This window comes from Entelurus aequoreus, linkage group LG20 (assembly GCF_033978785.1).
Source record: "Entelurus aequoreus isolate RoL-2023_Sb linkage group LG20, RoL_Eaeq_v1.1, whole genome shotgun sequence".
In the NCBI taxonomy this organism is placed as follows: Eukaryota; Metazoa; Chordata; class Actinopteri; order Syngnathiformes; family Syngnathidae; genus Entelurus; species Entelurus aequoreus.
This window is the reverse complement of record NC_084750.1, coordinates 2,317,863-2,339,016: the sequence shown is the minus strand read 5'-3', so window position 1 is coordinate 2,339,016 and position 21,154 is coordinate 2,317,863. Positions and strand designations below refer to the sequence as shown.

Below are 21,154 nucleotides of genomic sequence, written 5' to 3'. Positions count from 1 at the left end.
GGCAGGCTGTTTCTTTTTTCTTTAAAGCTGTCATTGCTCAAAAAATAATCAAAATCAATGTTATGAGTTATTGATTTTTTAAATGATTTTTTTTATATTTTATATATTTGTATATATTTTATTATATTTATTATTATTATTAATATTACAATTATTATCAAGCCTCCAATTACTTTACATCCAAAATATTGCTTTGAAATATTTTTTGGGGAAAATATTGCATATACAAAGTTTTCTTTGACAAAAAGGGCAACAAAAAAAAAAACATGAAACATTTATTTTAAAAAATTACAATAGATGGATGGATCTTAACTTGATCTAAAGTCTTAAGCGTTGAAAGTAAAAAATAATAATTGTATGACCCATATCACTTTTATGATTTTTTTCCCCTTTTCACTTAATAAAAATGTGTGATTTTAACTGTCATTATTATCTGTTATTTAAATGAATTAAAATCAACGGTGTTATGAATTATTGAACGATTTAAGTCTCCAATTACTTTATATTAAATATTTCACTTTGGAAAATTTTCTTGGGGAAATTTCATATTTTGTTTTCACCATACAAAACTGTTTGCTTTGACAAAAAGTATATAAGTATATATTAAAATTAAAATAAAATAAATAAATAAATAAATAAATAAATAAATAAATAAATAATATATATATATATATATATGACCTATTTTTAACATGTTTATGACTGAGAACAGGAGGGGAGCACTAAAGGTAAAAAAAAAAAATGGCTATACTGTATTGGTTTTGAAAATGAAAAATTTTAAAATGGCCCCCAAATGCTTTGATTTTACAGTGTGCGGCCTTCAGTGGAAATAGTTTGGACATCCCTGCTGTACACGATGAAAGGCTTTTGAAACGTCTACGAGCACATGAAAATGTAAAATGTTGAGATTAGATCAGTTCGAGCTGAGATGTATCCTGTTTGAAAGTTTGATTGTCTTTTTGGGATTTGAATTCACTTATGTTGATGACTCCTCTTGGATCTTCTTTCAAGGCTTCTGGTCCAGAACTTTCCACAGCGGGTTGTGGTACACCCAAGCTTCACCCTGTACACCCACAAAAACACACAAAATGTATACTGGATATGTATACTGTATTTCCAAACTCACTATGTAGCAAGCATGAATGTTTTTTCTGCTGGAGGAGAGGTTTTTTTTAACACTCTTTATGTGCAACATCCATGCTAGCAGAGGGGCTAGTAACACTTTTTGGATAAAATGTACCCCGCGACCCCGAAGGGAATAAGCGGTAGAAAAATGGATGGATGGATGGATGGATGTACTTGTCAGAGTAGTTTTATTGCAACATACTTGAGTATTTTTGTGAAGTAGAAACACTTTTTCTACAAAACCCAAAACTAGTGAAGTTGGCACGTTGTGTAATTCGTAAATAAAAACAGAATAGAATGATTTGCAAATCCTTTTCAATTTGTATTAAATTGGCTGTAAAGACAAGATATTTGATGTTCGAACTGAAAAACTATATTTTTATTAACTTAGAATTTAATGGCAGCAACACATTACAAAAAAGTTGGCACAGGGGCATTTTTACCACTGTGTTACATGGCCTTTCCTTTTAACAACACTCAATAAACGTTTGGGAACTGAGGAGACACATTTTTCAAGCTTTTCAGGTGGAATTCTTTCCCAATTTTGCTTGATGTACAGCTTAAGTTGTTCAACAGTCCGGGGGTCTCCGTTGTGGTATTTTAGGCTTCATATTGCGCCACACATTTTCAAACAGGTCTGGACTACAGGCAGGCCAGTCTAGTACCCGCACTCTTTTAGTATGAAGCCACGCTGTTGTAACACGTAGCTTGGCATTGTCTTGCTGAAATAAGCAGGGGCGTCCATGATAACGTTGCTTGGATGGCAACATATGCTGCTCCAAAACCTGTATGTACCTTTCAGCATTAATGGTGCCTTCACAGATGTGTAAGTTACCCATGTCTTGGGCACTAATACACCCCATCACAGATGCTGGCTTTTGAGCTTTGCGCCTATAACAAATCGGATGGTTCTTTTCCTCTGAGGACATGACGTCCACAGTTTCCAAAAACAATTTGAAATGTGGACTCGTCAGACCACAGAACACTTTTCCACTTTGCATCAGTCCATCTTAGATAAGCTCGGGCCCAGCGAAGCCGATGGCGTTTCTGGGTGTTGTTGATAAATAGGGGGGGGGGGGGGGGGTGTTGGTGTCTCTTGTTTGCGTGTTGGCGTTTGGGCTTGCTGGCGGGCTGGCGCTGGCTGGTCTCTGTGATCCTGTTGGCGTGTGGTTGCCGGTCGCGGTTTTTTTTTTGATCGATTTGATTGGGTGGTGCTGGCTGTCTGGGGGTGTTGTGGTTGCTGTTTCTGCTGCCGTTTGTTTGTGGTGTGGGTGCCCGTGGCTGCTGGGTCTGGTGCAGGGGGGTGGCTGATGTTGTGACTGGTGGCAGCGCGCGAGTGTGGTGGTTGTCGGGGCTGACAAACTGTGTATATGTATGTGTATGTGTGTATGTATGTATGTATGTATGTATGTATGTATGTATGTATATATATGTGTATGTGTATGCATGTGTATGTGTGTGTATGTGTACATGTGTATGTTTATGTGTATGTATATATATATATGTATGTATATTTCTGGGGGTACGTTCTGGGCCTGCCTGTCGGGTGGGGGTCGGCGCCTCAGGCTACTGCATCCGGACTGCGTGTCTGGAGCTCCTGGGTCCCACCGTCCATCCCTTCCGGGTGCCCGTCTTGGTTGGGGCCTGCTGAGTCTGATCCCTGCGTCTACTGTGGTAGCTTGGTGCTGCAGGGTATTCCGAGGTGCTGCGAGTCGGCCAGTTGTTGGGGTAGCGACCTTGTGTGTCAGCATGTCTGTGATCTTCTTTTAATTCTTTTTTTTAATTTATTTTTTTATAAATATATTTAATTATTTATTTATTCTTATTTTTTAATATATGTTATCAATATTATTATTATTATGTATTTATTTATTTTATTTATTTATTTCCCCTACCTCAGGGGGGGGACTCGGCGGGGCGGTTGCTGGTTGTTCCATCTCCATCGTTGGGGTCCCTGCGGGTGGGGTGGGTGGTTCCCGTGGCCCCGTGCTGGGTGGTCCTGTGGCGGCCGGCTTGGGTGGGGTGGCCGTGGGCTGGCCTCGCCGCGCTCTCCGGGGTGGGGGGTGGGGGGTGGGGGGGGCTCGTGGGGGCCCGGTTGCCGGTGGGGCGGGGGCGGTCTTCCCGTCCGGTTGCGGGGGGTCTCCGGGCCCCTCGGGCGGGGCGTCCCGCCTTTCTGTCCGTGTGGGGTGTGGTCTCTCGCTGGCTTGGGGTCTGGCTGCCCCCTGCTTTTCTCGTGCCTTGTCCTCTGCCGGGTGCGTCTGTCTGCGGCCTGCTGCTGGCCCTTGTGGGCGGCGCGGTGGGCCAGGCTCTGGGGTTCCTGTCGCTGTCCGGCTTGGCTGCGTGGGGGCGGTGGCCCCTGGTTCCCTGGGCACCGCACCTACTGTTTGTGGGATGGGCTCTCTGGGAGGCTGGGGCTGTACTCTGGCTCCCGCACACACTGGGAGTCAAATGTATTGTACATGCAAATTCACATATACTCACATACATACATACACACATACATACTGTAGTTACCTACGCTCCCACATACATATACAAATAAATACAGTACATATTTACACACTCAAAGTTAGTACATCCACAGCACATTCATTATACAAACATACTGTATACACATACTGTACATATACATTCACTGTAAAAACATACATATACACATACTGTACATATACACTCACTGTACAAACACACACATACACATACTGCACATATACATTCACTGTACAAACACACACATACATATACTGTACATATACATTCACTGTACAAACACACATACTGTATACACATACTGTACATATACATTCGCTGTACAAACACACACATACACATTCTATACATATACATTCGCTGTACAAACACACATATACACATACTGTACATATACATTCACTGTACAAGCACACATATACACATACTGTACATATACATTCACTGTACAAGCACACATATACACATACTGTACATATACAAGTACATATGCACACATACACTCATGCACATAATTACGTTTCATCAAACATATATTAACGTTGTTGCCCTAGGGTAAACTGGGTATAACACATGGCACACTGACAAAGCTTAACCTATTGTTACTATAACAATCTACAAGGTTAATGTAGGTTGCTTCTCTTTCTTCCCCTCCATTTTTCTGCATTCTTTCGTATCTGAAGTTATCATGACGTATATGTATTGTTGCATTTGAACAATTGTATTGTAAATTCCTTGCAATAGCTTGTTGAGAAATGTTGTTCTTAAACTTTTCGAGAATTTGCTCACACATTTGTTTACAAAGTGGTGAACCTCGCCCCATCCTTGTTTGTGAATGACTGAGCATTTCATGGAAGCTGCTTTTATACCCAATCATGGCACCCACCTGTTCCCAATTAGCCTGTTCACCTGCGGAATGTTCCAAATAAGTGTTTGATGAGCATTCCTCAACTTTCTCAGTCTTTTTGCCACTTGTGCCAGCTTTTTTGAAACATGTTGCAGGCATCAAATTCCAAATGAGCTAATATTTAAAAAAAATAACAAAGTTTTCCAGTTTGAACGTTAAATATCTTGTCTTTGCAGTCTATTCAACTGAATATAAGTTGAAAAGGATTTGCAAATCATTGTATTCTGTTTTTATTTATGATTTACACAACGTTTCAACTTCACTGGTTTTGGGTTTTGTAATATAATCTATAAATAATTAATATGATTGGATATTAAAAGTAAGTGAAAGTTTGACTTCTACCTTGTTTACTTCCGTGACGACCTTCTTAAAGTTTTGTAATCAATCAGATATATTAAGCAGCTAAAATGTGCCAAACAGGGGTAAGTGTGGAGAGTGTTTTGCATCATTGCGTTTCCCATCATGCTTTGTAATGGATGTAATTCAGATTTTTTTGGATGTTTTTTTTTAATAATATCCACAAAGTTCAGTGAGCAGGTTGTGTTATGTGTGACCCTGTCTGTTGACATTGTGTGTTGGTTGGATTTTTTCATTGGATTTTTTTTTGCACCATGACTAGGGAAGGTTGTTAGGTAAATACTGCAAAAAAAACAAAAAGCAAAAAAAAATTAAAGGTCATTTACCCGAATTACTCATGTTGTCCGCTAGATGGCGACATAGTAGCAGCATCGTAATTGTCAGATTATTAAATGATAGTGATAAATGGGTTATACTTGTATAGCGCTTTTCTACCTTCAAGGTACTCAAAGCGCTTTGACAGTATTTCCACATTCACCCATTCACACACACATTCACACACTGATGGAGGGAGCTGCCATGCAAGGCGCTACCAGCACCCATTAGGAGCAAGGGTGAAGTGTCTTGCCCAAGGACACAACGGACGTGACTAGGATGGTAGAAGGTGGGGATTGAACCCCAGTAACCAGCAACCATCCGATTGCTGGCACGGCCACTCTACCAACTTCGCCACGCCAGATAAATGCAATCTCCCTGTGGATAGAATAAAGTCTCGTGTACCAAATTAACAATGTCAGTGGGCTGCATTTGGCATGCGGGCCGAGGTTTGGACACCCCTGATTTAAAGATATTCTTCACATTCACAACCACTCCAATGTATGTCGGTGTCAATGATAACTTTATTGTCCTTGTCTTGGGAATATTAACTATGACATTACTTTGGCGTCTCTGCTTCTTCTCACCTCTTGGATGAAATATTGGGGGTTCCAAGGAGTTTTGCTAGCAGCTCTCTGTTTGCCTTCGCTTCGCTGTCTCTCCTCCAGGCGGTGTTTGTGTTCCGTGGCTTCATCCATGTTCCCCGCCCGCAGAGATGCTGTCACCTGCTGCCAAACACGCCTGGACACAAACAACATAATCAATTGTCCAGGGAATACTTTAACACATCATCCTTAAAGGCCTACTGAAATGAATTTTTTTTATTTAAACGGGGATAGCAGATCTATTCTATGTGTCATACTTGATCATTTCGCGATATTGCCATATTTTTGCTGAAAGGATTTAGTATAGAACAACGACGATAAAGATTGCAACTTTTGGTATCTGATAAAAAAAAGGCTTGCCCCTACCGGAAGTAGCGTGACGTAGTCAGTTGAACATATACGCAAAGTTCCCTATTGTTTACAATGATGGCCGCATGAAGTGAGAGAGATTCGGACCGAGAAAGCGACAATTTCCCCATTAATTTGAGCGAGGATGAAAGATTTGTGGATGAGTAAAGTGCAAGTGAAGGACTAGTGGGGAGTTAAAGCTATTCAGATAGGGAAGATGCTGTGAGAGCCGGGGGTGACCTGATATTCAGCTGGGAATGACTACAACAGTAAATAAACACAAGACATATATATACTCTATTAGCCACAACACAACCAGGCTTATATTTAACATGCCACAAATTAATCCTGCATAAAAACACCTGCGTGTTTGTTATGCTAGCTCCTAGCTCCTCTGCTAGCTCCTAGCTCCATAGAACACGCCAATACAATTCAAACACCTGATCAACACACACAATCACTCAGCCCAAAAGACCGTTCACCTAACCCAAGGTTCATAAAGCTTATATATTTTTAAAAAGTTATGTACGTGACGCGCACGTACGGTACGTGTTATGCTAGCTCCTAGCTCCTATGCTAGCTCCTAGCTCCATAGAACACGCCAATACAATTCAAACACCTGATCAACACACACAATCACTCAGCCCAAAAGACCGTTCACCTAACCCAAGGTTCATAAAGCTTATATATTTTTAAAAAGTTACGTACGTGACGCGCACGTACGGTACGGTACGTGTTATGCTAGCTCCTAGCTCCTATGCTAGCTCCTAGCTCCATAGAACACGCCAATACAATTCAAACACCTGATCAACACACACAATCACTCAGCCCAAAAGACCGTTCACCTAACCCAAGGTTCATAAAGCTTATATATTTTTAAAAAGTTACGTACATACGCAAAAAAAAGTTGCGCACATACGGTCAAGCGATCAAATGTTTAGAAGCCAAAGCTGCATACTCACAGTAGCACGTCTGCGTCTTTGTCATCCAAATCAAAGTAATCCTGGTAAGAGTCTGTGTTGTCCCAGTTCTCTACAGGCGTCTGTGTATCGAAGTTAAAAGTCCTCCTGGTTAGAGTCTCTGTTATCCGAGTTCTTCCATCTTGACTGCATCTTTCGGGAATGTAAACAAAGAAGCGCCGGCTGTGTACTGTTGTGGCTGACTACGTTCGAAAAATACGTCCATTTCGCACCGACAACTTTCTTCTTTGCTTGTTCAGCTTCCTTCTCCATAATGCAATGAACATGATTGAAACAGATTCACGAACACAGATGTCCAGAATACTGTGGAATTATGAAATGAAAACAGAGCTTTTTCGTATTGGCTTCAATGTGGAAGGCATACCCGTGTTCCCCGGTCTACGTCACGCGCATACGTCATCCTCAGAGGCGTTTCGAACCGGAAGTTTAGCGGCAAATTTAAAATGTCACTTTATAAGTTAACCCGGCCGTATTGGCATGTGTTATAATGTTAAGATTTCATCATTGATATATAAACTATCAGACTGCGTGGTCGGTAGTAGTGGGTTTCAGTAGGCCTTTAATCTACATCCGGGGTGTCAAACTCGTTTTTATTGAGGACCACGTCACAAGAGGGTCGCTTGTAATGGTAAATTACAAGCGACAAAATTTAAATTAGTTTGCTTTTTGATCATTTGTTTGGTTTTATATTGTGTAGTTATATTTATATGGTAATTATTCTGTGACTGTAAATTGTTTGCTTGTTTTTTTATTGATGCTTTTATTTTTTTAAATTTGTTTCTGTATTGTGTAGTTATGATTATATGCTTTTACTTGTAATTGTATTGAATTGTGGACCCCAGGAAGACTAGTGGGTTGTTGAGGCAACCAGCTAATGGGGATCCTTAATAAAAATCTAATCAAATCAAAATCAAATATATATGAATATAAATGTATAATTGCTTCATTACACAATTTGCATAGCCAACTCTTTTTTACTAAAAGATTGATGGTTAACGTCATTTGAAACCGTAAGTGAAGATGACGGGTAATCACATGCAGTACATTTCTCTGTTAAAATTGTCAAAACAACTTTATTCAGCCAGAAAGGGTTTTATTATTTCTGACTTTTTGCAGGTCACATAAAATGATGTGGCAGACCGCATGAAATAAAGCAAGGCAAACCCTATTTTATGCGGGGCAGCAGCCTAAGCAGAGAAGCCTAGACTTCCCTCTCCCCAGCTACTTAGTCCAGCTCCCACCGGGGGATACGGAGGTGTTTCCAGGCCAGCTGGGAGACATCAATCAAAGTTTATTTATATAGCCCTTAATCACAAGTGTCTCAAAGGGCTGCACAAGCCACAACGACATCCTCGACTCAGATCCCACATCGGGGCAAGAAAAAACTCAACCCAATGGGGACAATGAGAAACCTTGGAGGGGACCGCACCACCACCCCCATCCCCATCTATTTTCTACCACTTGTCCCTTTCGGGGTCGCGGGGGGTGCTGGAGCCTATCTCAGCTGCATTCGGGCGGTAGGCGGGGTACACCCTGGACAAGTCGCCACCTCATCCCAGGGCCAACACAGATAGACAGACAACATTCACACTCACATTCACACACTAGGGGCAATTTAGTGTTGCCAATCAGCCTGGCAGGTGCATGTCTTTGGAGGTGGGAGGAAGCCGGAGTACCCGGCGGGAACCAACGCAGACACGGGGAGAACATGCAAACTCCGCACAGAAAGATCCCGAGCCCAGGATCGAACCCGGGACCTTCGTATTGTGAGGCACATGCACTAACCATGTCGTAAATAAACATGGAAACATCAGATCAAAGGCTGTTGCAACTTTTGTGGAGATTCCTTTTTCAAAATGAGGCTCAGTAGGGGTTTTGGCGAGGAACTAGTAACAGAAGAAACCAAGTCATTCAATTAGATCACAGGCAGATTGGACTGTTTCTTCAAGACAACTTATTAGCACCTTTTCCATCAATGTCCAGGAACTTTTAGTTCTTGGTAATCTGCAAACAGACCAAGTGGCTTAACATGTAACTTGGGTATTTTCGGGTAAACTTTTTGGACTGCCTCTTCCATTTCTTCCCCCGCAACAACCATCACTTTGCTGTCCATTCCACATTTCTAGTAGGCTTTTCTGAGATTCCATTTCATACAGGGGTGCATGATAATTATCGTCCGATAATTATCGGGCCAATATGAGGAATTATGACGTCACACTGATCAATCCAAAAACATTAAAAAATAGCTATGACAACTGATTAAAAAAACCGCTCCCATGAGACAAGACTACCCGTACTGTACTGTAGGTGGGTTAGAATGAGGAAATCAGTCTTCATGAATTGATTAAGGTGGACCCCGACTTAAACAAGTTGAAAAACGTATTCGGGTGTTACCATTTAGTGGTCAATTGTACGGAATATGTACTGTACTGTGCAATCTACTAATAAATCAATTAGAGCGGCAACTAACGATTAATTTGATAATCGATTAATCTGTTGATTATTACTTCGATTAATCGATTAATAATCGGATAAAAGAGACAAACTACATTTCTATCCTATCCGGTATTTTATTGAAAAAAAACAGCATACTGGCACCATACTTATTTTGATTATTGTTTCTCAGCTGTTTGTAAATGTTGCAGTTAATAAATAAAGATTTATTAAAAAATAAAAATAAAAATAAAGTTTAATTGAAAAAAAATTAAATAAAAAAAACTCTGCACATGCGCATAGCATAGATCCAACGAATCGATGGCTAAATTAATCGGCAACTATTTTAATAATCGATTTTAATTGATTTAATCGATTAGTTGTTGCAGTCCTAAAATCAATCAATCAATTCTCCTATGCCTTGCTGTAAGTCTGTCATAAACTTCCCCTGAGCTTATTGCTTATTGCAAACAAACATGGCGTTGATCATGAAGGACTTTCAGAGGGAGATATTCTGCAAAGAAGGAATAAACATTGAGCTTCAACCTTATCGGGCACCTGAAACACCAGCATTGTCACAACAGACATGTTCCTCAGCAGATGCAGGAAGAGGTTTCTGTGCATGATTCCACTCACCCTGCACACCCTCATGGATCCTCTACCCTCAGAGGAGGCTACAAAACATTCGAAGACCACTATACTAAGAAACAGCTTCTTTCCGGAAGCTGTTGCCCTACAGTATCACAACCTATTCTATTTTAGTGAATAATCATTTGTATTTATATTATGTTCCTATTAAACAACGTTATTTATAACCCATTTTATTTATATCCTATTCTTTTTAAGTTATTGTGTAGATCAGGGGTCACCAACGCGGTGCCCGCGGGCACCAGGTAGCCCGTAAGGACCAGATGAGTAGCCCGCTGGCCTGTTCTAAAAATAGCTCAAATAGCAGCACTTACCAGTGAGCTGCCTCTATTTTTTAAATTTTATTTATTTACTAGCAAGCTGGTCTCGCTTTGCCTGACATTTTTAATTCTAAGAGAGACAAAACTCAAATAGAATTTGAAAATCCAAGGAAATATTTTAAAGACTTGGTCTTCGCTTGTTTAAATAAATTCATTAATTTTTTTACTTTGCTTCTTATAACTTTCAGAAAGACAATTTTAGATTAAAAATACAACCTTAAAAATGATTTTAGGATTTTTAAACACATATACCTTTTTACCTTTTAAATTCCTTCCTCTTCTTTCCTGACAATTTAAATCAATGTTCAAGTAAATTAATTTTTTTATTGTAAAGAATAATAAATACATTTTGATTTAATTCTTCATTTTAGCTTCTGTTTTTTCGACGAAGAATATTTGTGAAATATTTCTTCAAACTTATTATGATTAAAATTCCCAAAAAATATTCTGGCAAATCTAGAAAATCTGTGGAATCAAATTTAAATCTTATTTCAAAGTCTTTTGAATTTCTTTTAACATTTTTGTTCTGGAAAATCTAGAAGAAATAATGATTTGTCTTTGTTAGAAATATAGCTTGGTCCAATTTGTTAAATATTCTAACAAAGTGCAGATTGGATTTTAACCTATTTAAAACATGTCATCAAAATTCTAAAATTAATCTTAATCAGGAAAATTTACTAATGATGTTCCATAAATTTTTATTTTTATTTTTTCAAAAAGATTCGAATTAGCTAGTTTTTCTCTTCTTTTTTTCGGTTGAATTTTGAATTTTAAAGAGTCGAAATTGAAGATAAACTATGTTTCAATATTTAATTGTCATTTTTTTCGTGTTTTCTCCTCTTTTAAACCGTTCAATTAAGTGTAAATATCATTAATTGTTAATAATAACATAGAGTTAAAGGTAAATTGAGCAAATTGGCTATTTGTGGCAATTTATTTAAGTATGTATCAAACTGGTAGCCCTTCGCATTAATCAGTACCCAAGAAGTAGCTCTTTGTTTCAAAAAGGTTGGGGACCCCTGCCCTACAGTATCACAACCTATTCTATTTTAGTGACTAATCATTTGTATTTATATTATGTTCCTATTAAACAACGTTATTTATAACCCATTTTATTTATATCCTATTCTTTTGAAGTTATTGTGTAGATGCTATTGTTCTTGTGATACTCATTAGGCTAAATCTGAGACCTCGGGTACTAAAGTCTGTGCCGTCTCCTCCTGTGTTGGTATGAAAATAAAGTTCCTTGAATCCTTGAACAAAGTTTTGAAAGCCTACATGAGAAAGCTAAGACTGAAAGACAAGAAAAAAAAAGAAAGCTGCTCAAGAAGCTGCGGCAGAGAAAGGCCCGGGGCTTGTTCCTGTCACCACAGCATTTGAAAAGTGCAAACGTTTGCCAGATACAACCCGAAAGCTAAAGCAATCCGTCATTTCGTCACGGAAACTATCATCAGAAACTTCTTTTTGTCCCCAGTTACTGTGGTCCAAATGTGTACTTCTGGGGTGAAATGTAGATCAGTGGTTTGTAAGGCCTTCATGTTGTTGGATGCACTCTAGACAGATCCTCTCACAGACTCGGATCGGGTAACAGTCAGCTCTTGCATGAAGCGGCACAGCTAGACAATGCAAAATGTCACAGAGGATCCACTGGATCTGGGTTCAAGAAACAAGCGGGCGTCATGGAAAAGGGTAAGAGTCAAAGGTGAATATACCTGAAATGGCCGCCAGTCAACCAAAAATCAGCCGTTCAACAATTGCACTACCAATGGTTTTGACAAACTACACATTTCATTTGACTACATATCTGTCACGACGACGTGGACTATGGCGCAGTTTCCTGCGTGGATTGCTTTCCCGAGATGCAAGAGAACTGCACTGGACATCGAATGAAGGTAGATACATGATTTAATTATTACTATGAAAAGAACCAACAAAAAGCGCGCACAAGGCGGAGATACAAACTTGACTATGAAACAAAAACTAGCACAAAGGCAAAACTATGGACGTGAAACAAATGAACACTTACTGTGACAAGAGCAAAACAAAAACTTACGTGGCATGGCATGAAGCATAAACTATCGAATAAACAGGGCATGGTAATGACAATGTCGCCAGGACGACCAACAGAAAATCCATCCATCCATCCATTTTCTACCGCTTATTCCCTTCGGAGTCGCGGGGGGCGCTGGAGCCTATCTCAGCTACAATCGGGCGGAAGGCGGGGTACACCCTGGACAAGTCGCCACCTCATCACAGGGCCAACCAACACAGATAGACAGACAACATTCACACTCACATTCACACACTAGGGCCAATTTAGTGTTGCCAATCAACCTATCCCCAGGTGCATGTCTTTGGAGGTGGGAGGAAGCCGGAGTACCCGGAGGGAACCCACGCAGTCACGGGGAGAACATGCAAACTCCACACAGAAAGATCCCAAGCCCGGGATTGAACCCAAGACTACTCAGGACCTTCGTATTGTGAGGCAGATGCACTAACCCCTCTGCCACCGTGCTGCCCACCAACAGAAAATGACAGGCTTAAATAACAGTGACATGATTGGCACCAGGTGCGTGAGTCCAAAACGTGAAACAGGTGCAACTAATGGGTTGTCATGGAAACAAAAACAAACAAGAGTGCACAAACAGGAACTAAAAAGGGTCCAAAAACCAAACAGAACCTAGCCAAACAAAACATGATCAAAAGACATGACAATATCTGCCTGACTCACCGTGACTCATTTGGTTCTTGCTTCTCTACTGGCCTGATCTTCTTTTTGATGACCGGCAGCTTGGAGGTATCTATAATCTTGCTTTCTCCGTTACTGTAGGTAAACTCAAGGACCCCATTCCACTCACCCTGCGCTTTGCACACAATGTTTCCTGTCCGATTGTGCTTTACTTCAGCGGTTACTCTGTAAAAAGACAGATTTGTTCAAACGAGTAACGCAAACATCATGAGCAAGCTTTCAAAGGGTCCACATATGCCAGGTACATTTACCTACCTGTGGACTTTCCCTCCATAGAAAGGTTTGGTGTGAAACGTGACTGTGGCTGAGTACCCCGTTTTGGCACAGCTAATTGTGACCTTCCCCCCCAGCTCCACCCAGGGCACAGCCAGAATAGAGCGGGCGTAGGCGCAAGGCAGTGTGAACACATAGTCTTCATTGTGCTCTGACAGATGCAGCACACCTGGGAGGAACAGGGCAGATATTGGGTTGATGGATACAGACTGGTTACTTGTTGGATAGAGATGTAGTAGATCAATGTTTTTCAACCTTTTTTGAGCCAAGGCACATTTTTTGCGTTGAAAAAAAATGCGGAGGCACACCACCAGCAGAAATAATTAAAAAACGAAACTCAGTTGACAGTAAAAAGTCGTTGTCGCAATTGTTGGATATAACTTTAAAGCATAACCAAGCATGCATCAATATAGCTCTTGTCTCAAAGTAGGTGGACTGTCATGACCTGTCACATCACACCCTGACTTATTTGGACTTTTTTGCTGTTTTCCTGTGTGTAGTGTTTTACTTCTTGTCTTGCGCTCCTATTTTGGTGGCTTTTTCTCTTTTTTTGGTATTTCCCTGTAGCAGTTTCATGTCTTCCTTTGAGCGATATTTCCCCGCATCTACTTTGTTTTAGCAATCAAGAATATTTCAGTTGTTTTTATCCTTCTTTGTGGGGACATTGTCGATTGTCATGTCATGTTCGGATGAACTTTGTGGATGCCGTCTTTGCTCCACAGTAAGTCTTTGCTGTCGTCCAGCATTCTGTTTTCGTTTACTTTGTAGCCAGTTCAGTTTTAGTTTCGTTCTGCATAGCCTTCCCTAAGATTCAATGCCTTTCTTTTGGGCACTCACCTTTTGTTTATTTTTGGTTTAAGTATTAGATACCTTTTTACCTCCACGCTGCCTCCCGCTGTTTCCGACATCTACAAAGCAATTAGCTGCCTGCTGCCACCTACTGATATGGAAGAGCATTACACGGTTACTCTGCCGAGCTCTAGACAGCACCGACACTCAACAACAACACATCGTTTGCAGACTATAATTACTGGTTTGCAAAAAATATTTTTAACCTAAATAGGTGAAATTAGACAATCTCCCACGGCACACCCGACTCTATCTCGGCACACTAGTGGTTGAAAAACACTGTAGTAGATGATCACACACTAAATGGTAGATTATGAGCACGCCATATAGGCTAATAAGATGTGGGACAAGGATTAGGGTTAGAGTTCAACATATACCCTCTTCACTTAAGTACATCCTCCACATCACACATAATACCATAAGGCTAGAAAATGTTTTAATAAAGTACCTTTAATACCTGTTACACCAGGCCGTGACATTATTTGGAGTTTGTTAGTACTTTCCTGTGTGTAGTGTTCTTGTTCCTGTCCTGCGCTTTTATTTTGTAGTTTTCACGCCTGCCTTTGAGCGCTAATCCCCGCACCAGTTTTCTGTTTGTAATCAGGACTATTTCAGTTGTGCGGAGGCTTTCTGTCTTTTTTTAAACTATCTTTTCTTAAACGTTGATTGTCATGTCATTTGTGATGAAGTGCTATATAAGTAAATTTTGATTGGTTGATTGATTGAGTTGTGACAGACTTTTCAAGAGTTTATTTCTCCTTATTGCAGCCCTGACACTGATGTTGCTCTTCAAACAGACAACAGCACATTATATGACACTACTTTCTCATTTCAGTTTCCATAGCAGCACACTTCCTACTTCCGGCAACAAATGTGTGTTCCGACATCCGGAGACAACGCAAGTGTTTTCTAATCATGGCAGACTTGGTAACAGACAATGAATATTTTTGTACAAATGAGGATTCACAACCATCTCTTTTTGAAGCTGAATATACAGAGGATGCTGCTGCTTCTAGAAGCCAGCATGAAGGAAGAGTGAGACGTTGGGCCAGACGTAAGCCGAGAGAATGAGGTGAAAGTGATTCGAAGGTGCAAAATGTGGAATTTGAAGCCATGCTATTTTGACATAAATGGAGTGCTTACCCAGATAAACCGGGAAAAATGTCCCCGGCCAGCTGGACCAGACAGACAACTGTCCATTAAGTGAGTCACACTTTATATTGATCATGCAGCACGTTGTGTGTTAGTACAACTACAGTACATACACTGCCTGGCTAGCTGTGTACAAACAAAACATGAAATAATACTTTACAGAAACTGTAATATGATTGTTCATGTTTTTCAGTTAGTACTGATTGGTGTCCTATCGCATTGTGTTGTGCATTACAAACTCAAACATGTTCCGTGTTGACGTAGAACCTAGCTTATCTCTTTCTGTAGCTAGCTTTTACTGCTAATACCGTAGCATGCCGATGTGTTAGTACGCTAGAAAAAGAGTTCCTCAGTGTTTGCCCTTACAATAACAATGTTTCTACAGTGTGGTTATTATACAGGTTACGGAACGTAAATGAAGTATTGTTGACGGTTTTTGAATGCATTTTTAAAGTGATTCAGAGGTAGCTAACATCAGCTGCATTGCTAGCTACCGAAAATGAGCCATTTTTTACATGTTAGAATGCAAAAAAAAAAAAAAAAATATTTTTTGTTTTGTTTTCTTCTCTGCTATAATGGTTGTGAATGATAGGCAACATTCCAAACAAAAGTGCAGTTCCCCTTTAAGTGTACAAAAAGTCAAACAATAGAAGGTTATTGTTGTCCACACCATCTATGGAACGTGTGTCGCTTTGGAGTAAATGTACAATGTATATTTGACATCCCTCCATCAGTAAACTAATGTACACACGCCATGTTTTTACTGGAGTTAAAATACGTCCGAAGAGGGTCAATTCAGCTTGACCTCGATGACATCGCGATACAGAATTTTTGCAGACTGTCCGCCCCAAGACACATTTGGACTTCCATCAGGCATCGCTCCCCTCTTCCTCTCTGATGATTATGTAACAGCCAGCTGTCTAATGTCACATCTGTTACCCTAACACACACACACACACACACACACACACACACACGTTTAAATCAGTCAAGCACAAAGTGTACATGTATTGTTCAACACCATAAGCTGTCTAGCTTTACTTTTGTGCATGAATGATTGCATGCATTCATGCATGCATGCTTGTTCGTCCTATATAGTACACACATTTCTTACCTTCTTGAGACCTACGAAAAATGTCTACCTCTTTAGGACCACCCTTTCTAGATATATAAAGATTTGTATTTACAACATTAATAATATATACATACTATGCAAATATAAAAAAGGATAGTTTTAGGTATTTTTCTTTTTAATTAGGGACCGCAATGTCCCTTTGGGACAGAGGACCCTATTGTATTTTGTGCGTTTAATTCTTTCTTTCTTTATTATTATACCGCCGCGTCTTTCAGCTGTAATTTGACCCCCTTAACATGCTTCAAAACTCACCGTATTTGACACACAGGACTGGCGAAAATTGTGATCTAATCAAAAAAACAAATCCTAAAACTCAAAATTGCGCTCTAGCGCCCCCTAGGAAAAAACACAGACAAAACTGCTTGTAACTTCCGGTAGGAATGTCGTAGATCGAGACATGAAACAAAAACCTCTATGTAGGTCTGACTTAGACCTAGATTTCATACACTGACATCCTTCAGCAAAAATCTACAGGAAGTTTGCAATTCCCCCTTCTAAACAAAATTGTAGTAAAAACAGTCACTTTTGCCTCTTTGAGCTGTGATTTGACCCCCCTAACATGCTTCAAAACTCACCAAACTGGACACTCACATCAGGACTGGCAAAAATTGCGATCTAATAAAAAAAACCCAACCCCAAAACTCAAAATTGCGCTCTAGCGCCCCCTAGGAAGAAAACACAGACACAACTGCTCCTAGGAAGAAAACTCAAGACAAAACTGCCTGTAACTTCCAGTAGGAATGTCGTAGAGACATGATAAAAGAAAAACCTCTATGTAGGTCTCACTTAGACCTACATTTCATGTATTGACAACCCCCAGCTAAAATCAGCAGGAAGTTTGCAATTCCCCCTTCATAACAAACGTTTTGTAAAAACCTGTCACCTTTTTTCAAAAACGATCTCCTCTGAGCGCGTTTGTCGTGTCGGCTTCAAACTAGCACAGGAGAGGGATTGAACCCTTCTGATTAAAAGTTGACGAAAGAGTTTTAATTAGTGCTCCGGTTTGGATTTTATGTGCCGTCAAAGTCGGTCCCGTCCATCGCTGCTTGCAGCTTTAATTTTTTGTTTGTAATTGGTTTTTAATATTCATTATTTACTTCAAGTTATCACAGTATGTCTCTATATACATTTTTAAAAAAATAATTCTAATACATTTTGGCCAAAGGGGGTGCATTTCACTTTCTTACACACACTTGTTATTTCATATGCACTTTTAAAATCGACACACAGTCAATTTGAAAAATCCCTCCTTTTTGGGACCACCCTAATTTTGATAGATTTCACCACCAGGGGTGCAAATGAGACATTCTCTATTAGATGCAATGGATTTATGTCCTAACTTGTTACTTTTCCCTGTTGATGTCTCAAGAAGGGTAGAAATACAAGAATAGAAGAACACACACACACACACACACACACACACACACGCTCATTAAAATAAAACACATACAGTATTGTGCTTTTGAACTATATGAAATAAAGAACTATGAGGCTCATATCGATCACATGTATTAACTGTGATCGATATGTGACTGTTGTGCTGTTGACAATGTAACAATATCAACACAATATTTAAACAATTCCCTTTTTATTGTATTACATACGATTGTTTGAGCAAATCTGTCATTCTTTTATACAAATTCTTGATTTATTTGTATGTCACATTTTTATATTTATACATTTTATTTGTATATATTTTCAAATCTCAAAGGTATATTACAAATACACGTTTATTTATACAAATTATTTATTTATTTGCATATCGCATTTGTATTTGTATATTTACTAATATATGCATATGTATTAATATCATATTGATATATATAAGTTGATGTGAGACAATTCTACTTCCATAGAAAAGAGGTTGAGCAAAGTACTTCTGTGTGGAAATAATAGAAATATTTTCTTACCTTCTCCAACCATTGAAACTCCAACAGACATGCCCATGAACTTGCTCCTGGTCCAGACGTAAGTATTGACACACATCCTCTTCTCCTTGCACTCACAGTAAAAGCCTGACACAGGCGGGTGGTGGGACACCTGTTCAGCCACAAACCGAACCTGGTAAAACTCGGGTGGGGTTTTTCCGCCGCCTACTGGGAGCCTCTGTGAGGAGTTTGGAGTGGTCGACGTGAAGCAGCCGCTTTCTCTGAGAGATCGAACGTGGTCCGGGGGCACATGCCAAGTGCAATGGAATGTCTCCCCCAGGATGGGGTTGTAGGGCTTCTTGGCCACCGCCCCTTTGCGGCCCTCGTGGAAGGCGGTGAGGTAGTACTCGACAAAGCGGACCATGCGCTCCTCCGGCGTTGAGCCAGCCGTGATGGAGAGGAACAAGTCGGGGTGAGCCATGAAGTTGGCGTACATCTCGAGTAGGGAGCGCTTCTCCAGTATGAACGTTGGGAGCACAACCTGCGAGGAGAGAAGATCCACTTTTATTTTCTTATTCAGGCATGAATATTAAATCCAATTAACCTCCTATAACAAACGGAAAGACTTGCTGTTGAAAAGGACATTTCCAAATGAAATCATTTTTTCTCAGCATCTACAAGGATGATGTTGGTATCCAAGTAAAGACTTTGATGGTTAGTGTGTAGACCCGGGGTCCCTAAACTACAGCGAGCAGGCCAAACACCGGCCGCCAGCGTCCACAATCTGGGCCCCAGCAATTTTATTTTATTTTTAAAAAAAAGTTTCGTTTGAAATCTGTCCCATCTCGCCGCTCAGGCAAATCATATTGTTGATGTAGATCAGAGGTGTCCAAACTTTTTCCACTGAGGGCCGCACACGGAAAAATTAAAGCATGCGGGGGCCATTTTGAAATTTTTCATTTTCAAACCGTAACAAAATATATGGATTTGTTTTTTGTTTTTTTTAACCTTCAGGGCTCTCGGGGACCATAAAGGGTCTAAGTCATTAAAATGTTAAAAACAAGTCAAATTATTATTGTATTTTTTTTATTTAACGCTTACAGTAAATCTCTACAATATATCAACTTCAGGTTGAGGTAAAGTTAAAAAAACCAAAAATGTTTTATGCCTTTTCTGTCAAACACAACTTTGTGTTTTATAATAAAACAATAATAATGAAATATGCAGTATTTCCCCCAATGCCCAAAACATTCCGAAAGCAATGTTTGATGAAGTAATTAGAGCCTTAAAAAGATCAATAATGCAGGACACCATTGATTTTAATTCATTATTATTTTTGAGTAATCACAGTGAAAAAATAAATAAAATCCCATTAAATATTTTTGGTATCCACAAGGTGCCCCACTCAGAAAGTGATACATTTTTATTAGTTTTTTTTACTTTCAACACTTAAGTTATGAGATCAACTTCAGATATATCTGTCGATTTTACATTTGAACTATTATTTTGTTCGTTTTTATGCTCTTTTGTCAAAGAAAGGAGCCTTGAATAGGTCAATAATTCATTATAACATTGATTTTTTTTTTTTTGGAGCAATGGCAAAAAAAGAAAAAGAAAGATAGACAAAAAATAAACAGCCTGCATGGCAGCTTTGTGTCAACATTGCAACTCATTCCACTTTTTTTAATGTTTTTTTTAATTTTTGCAATAGCATTTCCAGAATGTGTCGCGAGCCGGTAAACAATTAGCTGCGGGCCGCAAATGGCCCCCGGGCCGCACTTTGGACACCCCTGATGTAGATGATCATATCAGCTGCTTACTTTATCAAACAAAAGTGTGCGATACTTCTTCTATTTGTATCAGAGTTTATTAAATGTTTGGCTATATTTAGTGTTTGGTGCAACCAGACTGGAGCAGGAGGGGAGAGAAAGAAGAAGGAAAAAGAAGACAGGAGGGGAGAGAAAGAAGAAGGAAAAAGAAGACAGTTTTCTTATATATACAGTCATACATTTTTGTTTCATTTGACATCACAAGGACAAAGATAAGACCGTCTGGAGGAAAGTCCTGTGGTCAGATGAAACAGAAATTTAGCTGTTTGGCCACATTACCCAGCAATATGTTTGGAGGAGAAAATGTGAGGCCTTTAATCCCAGGAACATCATCCCTACCGTCAAGCATGGTGGTGGTAGTATTATGCTCTAGGCCTGTTTTGCTGCCAATGGAACTGGTGCTTTACAGAGAGTAAATGGAACAATGAAAAAGGAGGATTACCTCCAAATTCTTCAGGACAACCTGAAATCATCAGCCCGGAGGTTGGGTCTTGGACGCATTTAGGTGTTCCAACAGGACAATGACCCCAAACACACGTCAAAAGTGGTAAAGGAATGGCTAAATCAGGCTAGAATGAAGGTTTTAGAATGGCCTTCCCAAAGTCCTGACTTAAACGTGTGGACAATGCTGAAGAAACAAGTCCATGTCAGAAAACCAACAATTTAGCTGAACTGCACCAATTTTGTCAAGAGGAGTGGTCAAAAATTCAACCAGAAGCTTGCCAGAAGCTTGTGGATTGCTACCAAAAGTGCCTTATTGCAGTGAAACTT

General features: G+C 39.8%; 1 protein-coding gene across 1 annotated transcript in view; it reads right to left on the bottom strand.

Annotated features, from left to right (window-relative positions):
- Positions 1–721: 721 nt before the first annotated feature.
- LOC133636376 (oxysterol-binding protein-related protein 10-like) overlaps positions 722–21,154 on the bottom strand; it is a 75,087-nt gene continuing 54,654 nt past the window's right edge. The window contains exons 6-11 of the mRNA XM_062030370.1: positions 19,173–19,183; positions 18,597–19,125; positions 13,533–13,719; positions 13,260–13,442; positions 5,782–5,935; positions 722–1,063 (exon numbers count right to left, since the gene is read on the bottom strand). Coding sequence (XP_061886354.1) covers positions 1,007–1,063; positions 5,782–5,935; positions 13,260–13,442; positions 13,533–13,719; positions 18,597–19,125; positions 19,173–19,183 — 1,121 coding nt within the window. The 3' untranslated portion in view covers positions 722–1,006. The remainder of the gene's footprint in view (positions 1,064–5,781; positions 5,936–13,259; positions 13,443–13,532; positions 13,720–18,596; positions 19,126–19,172; positions 19,184–21,154) is intronic.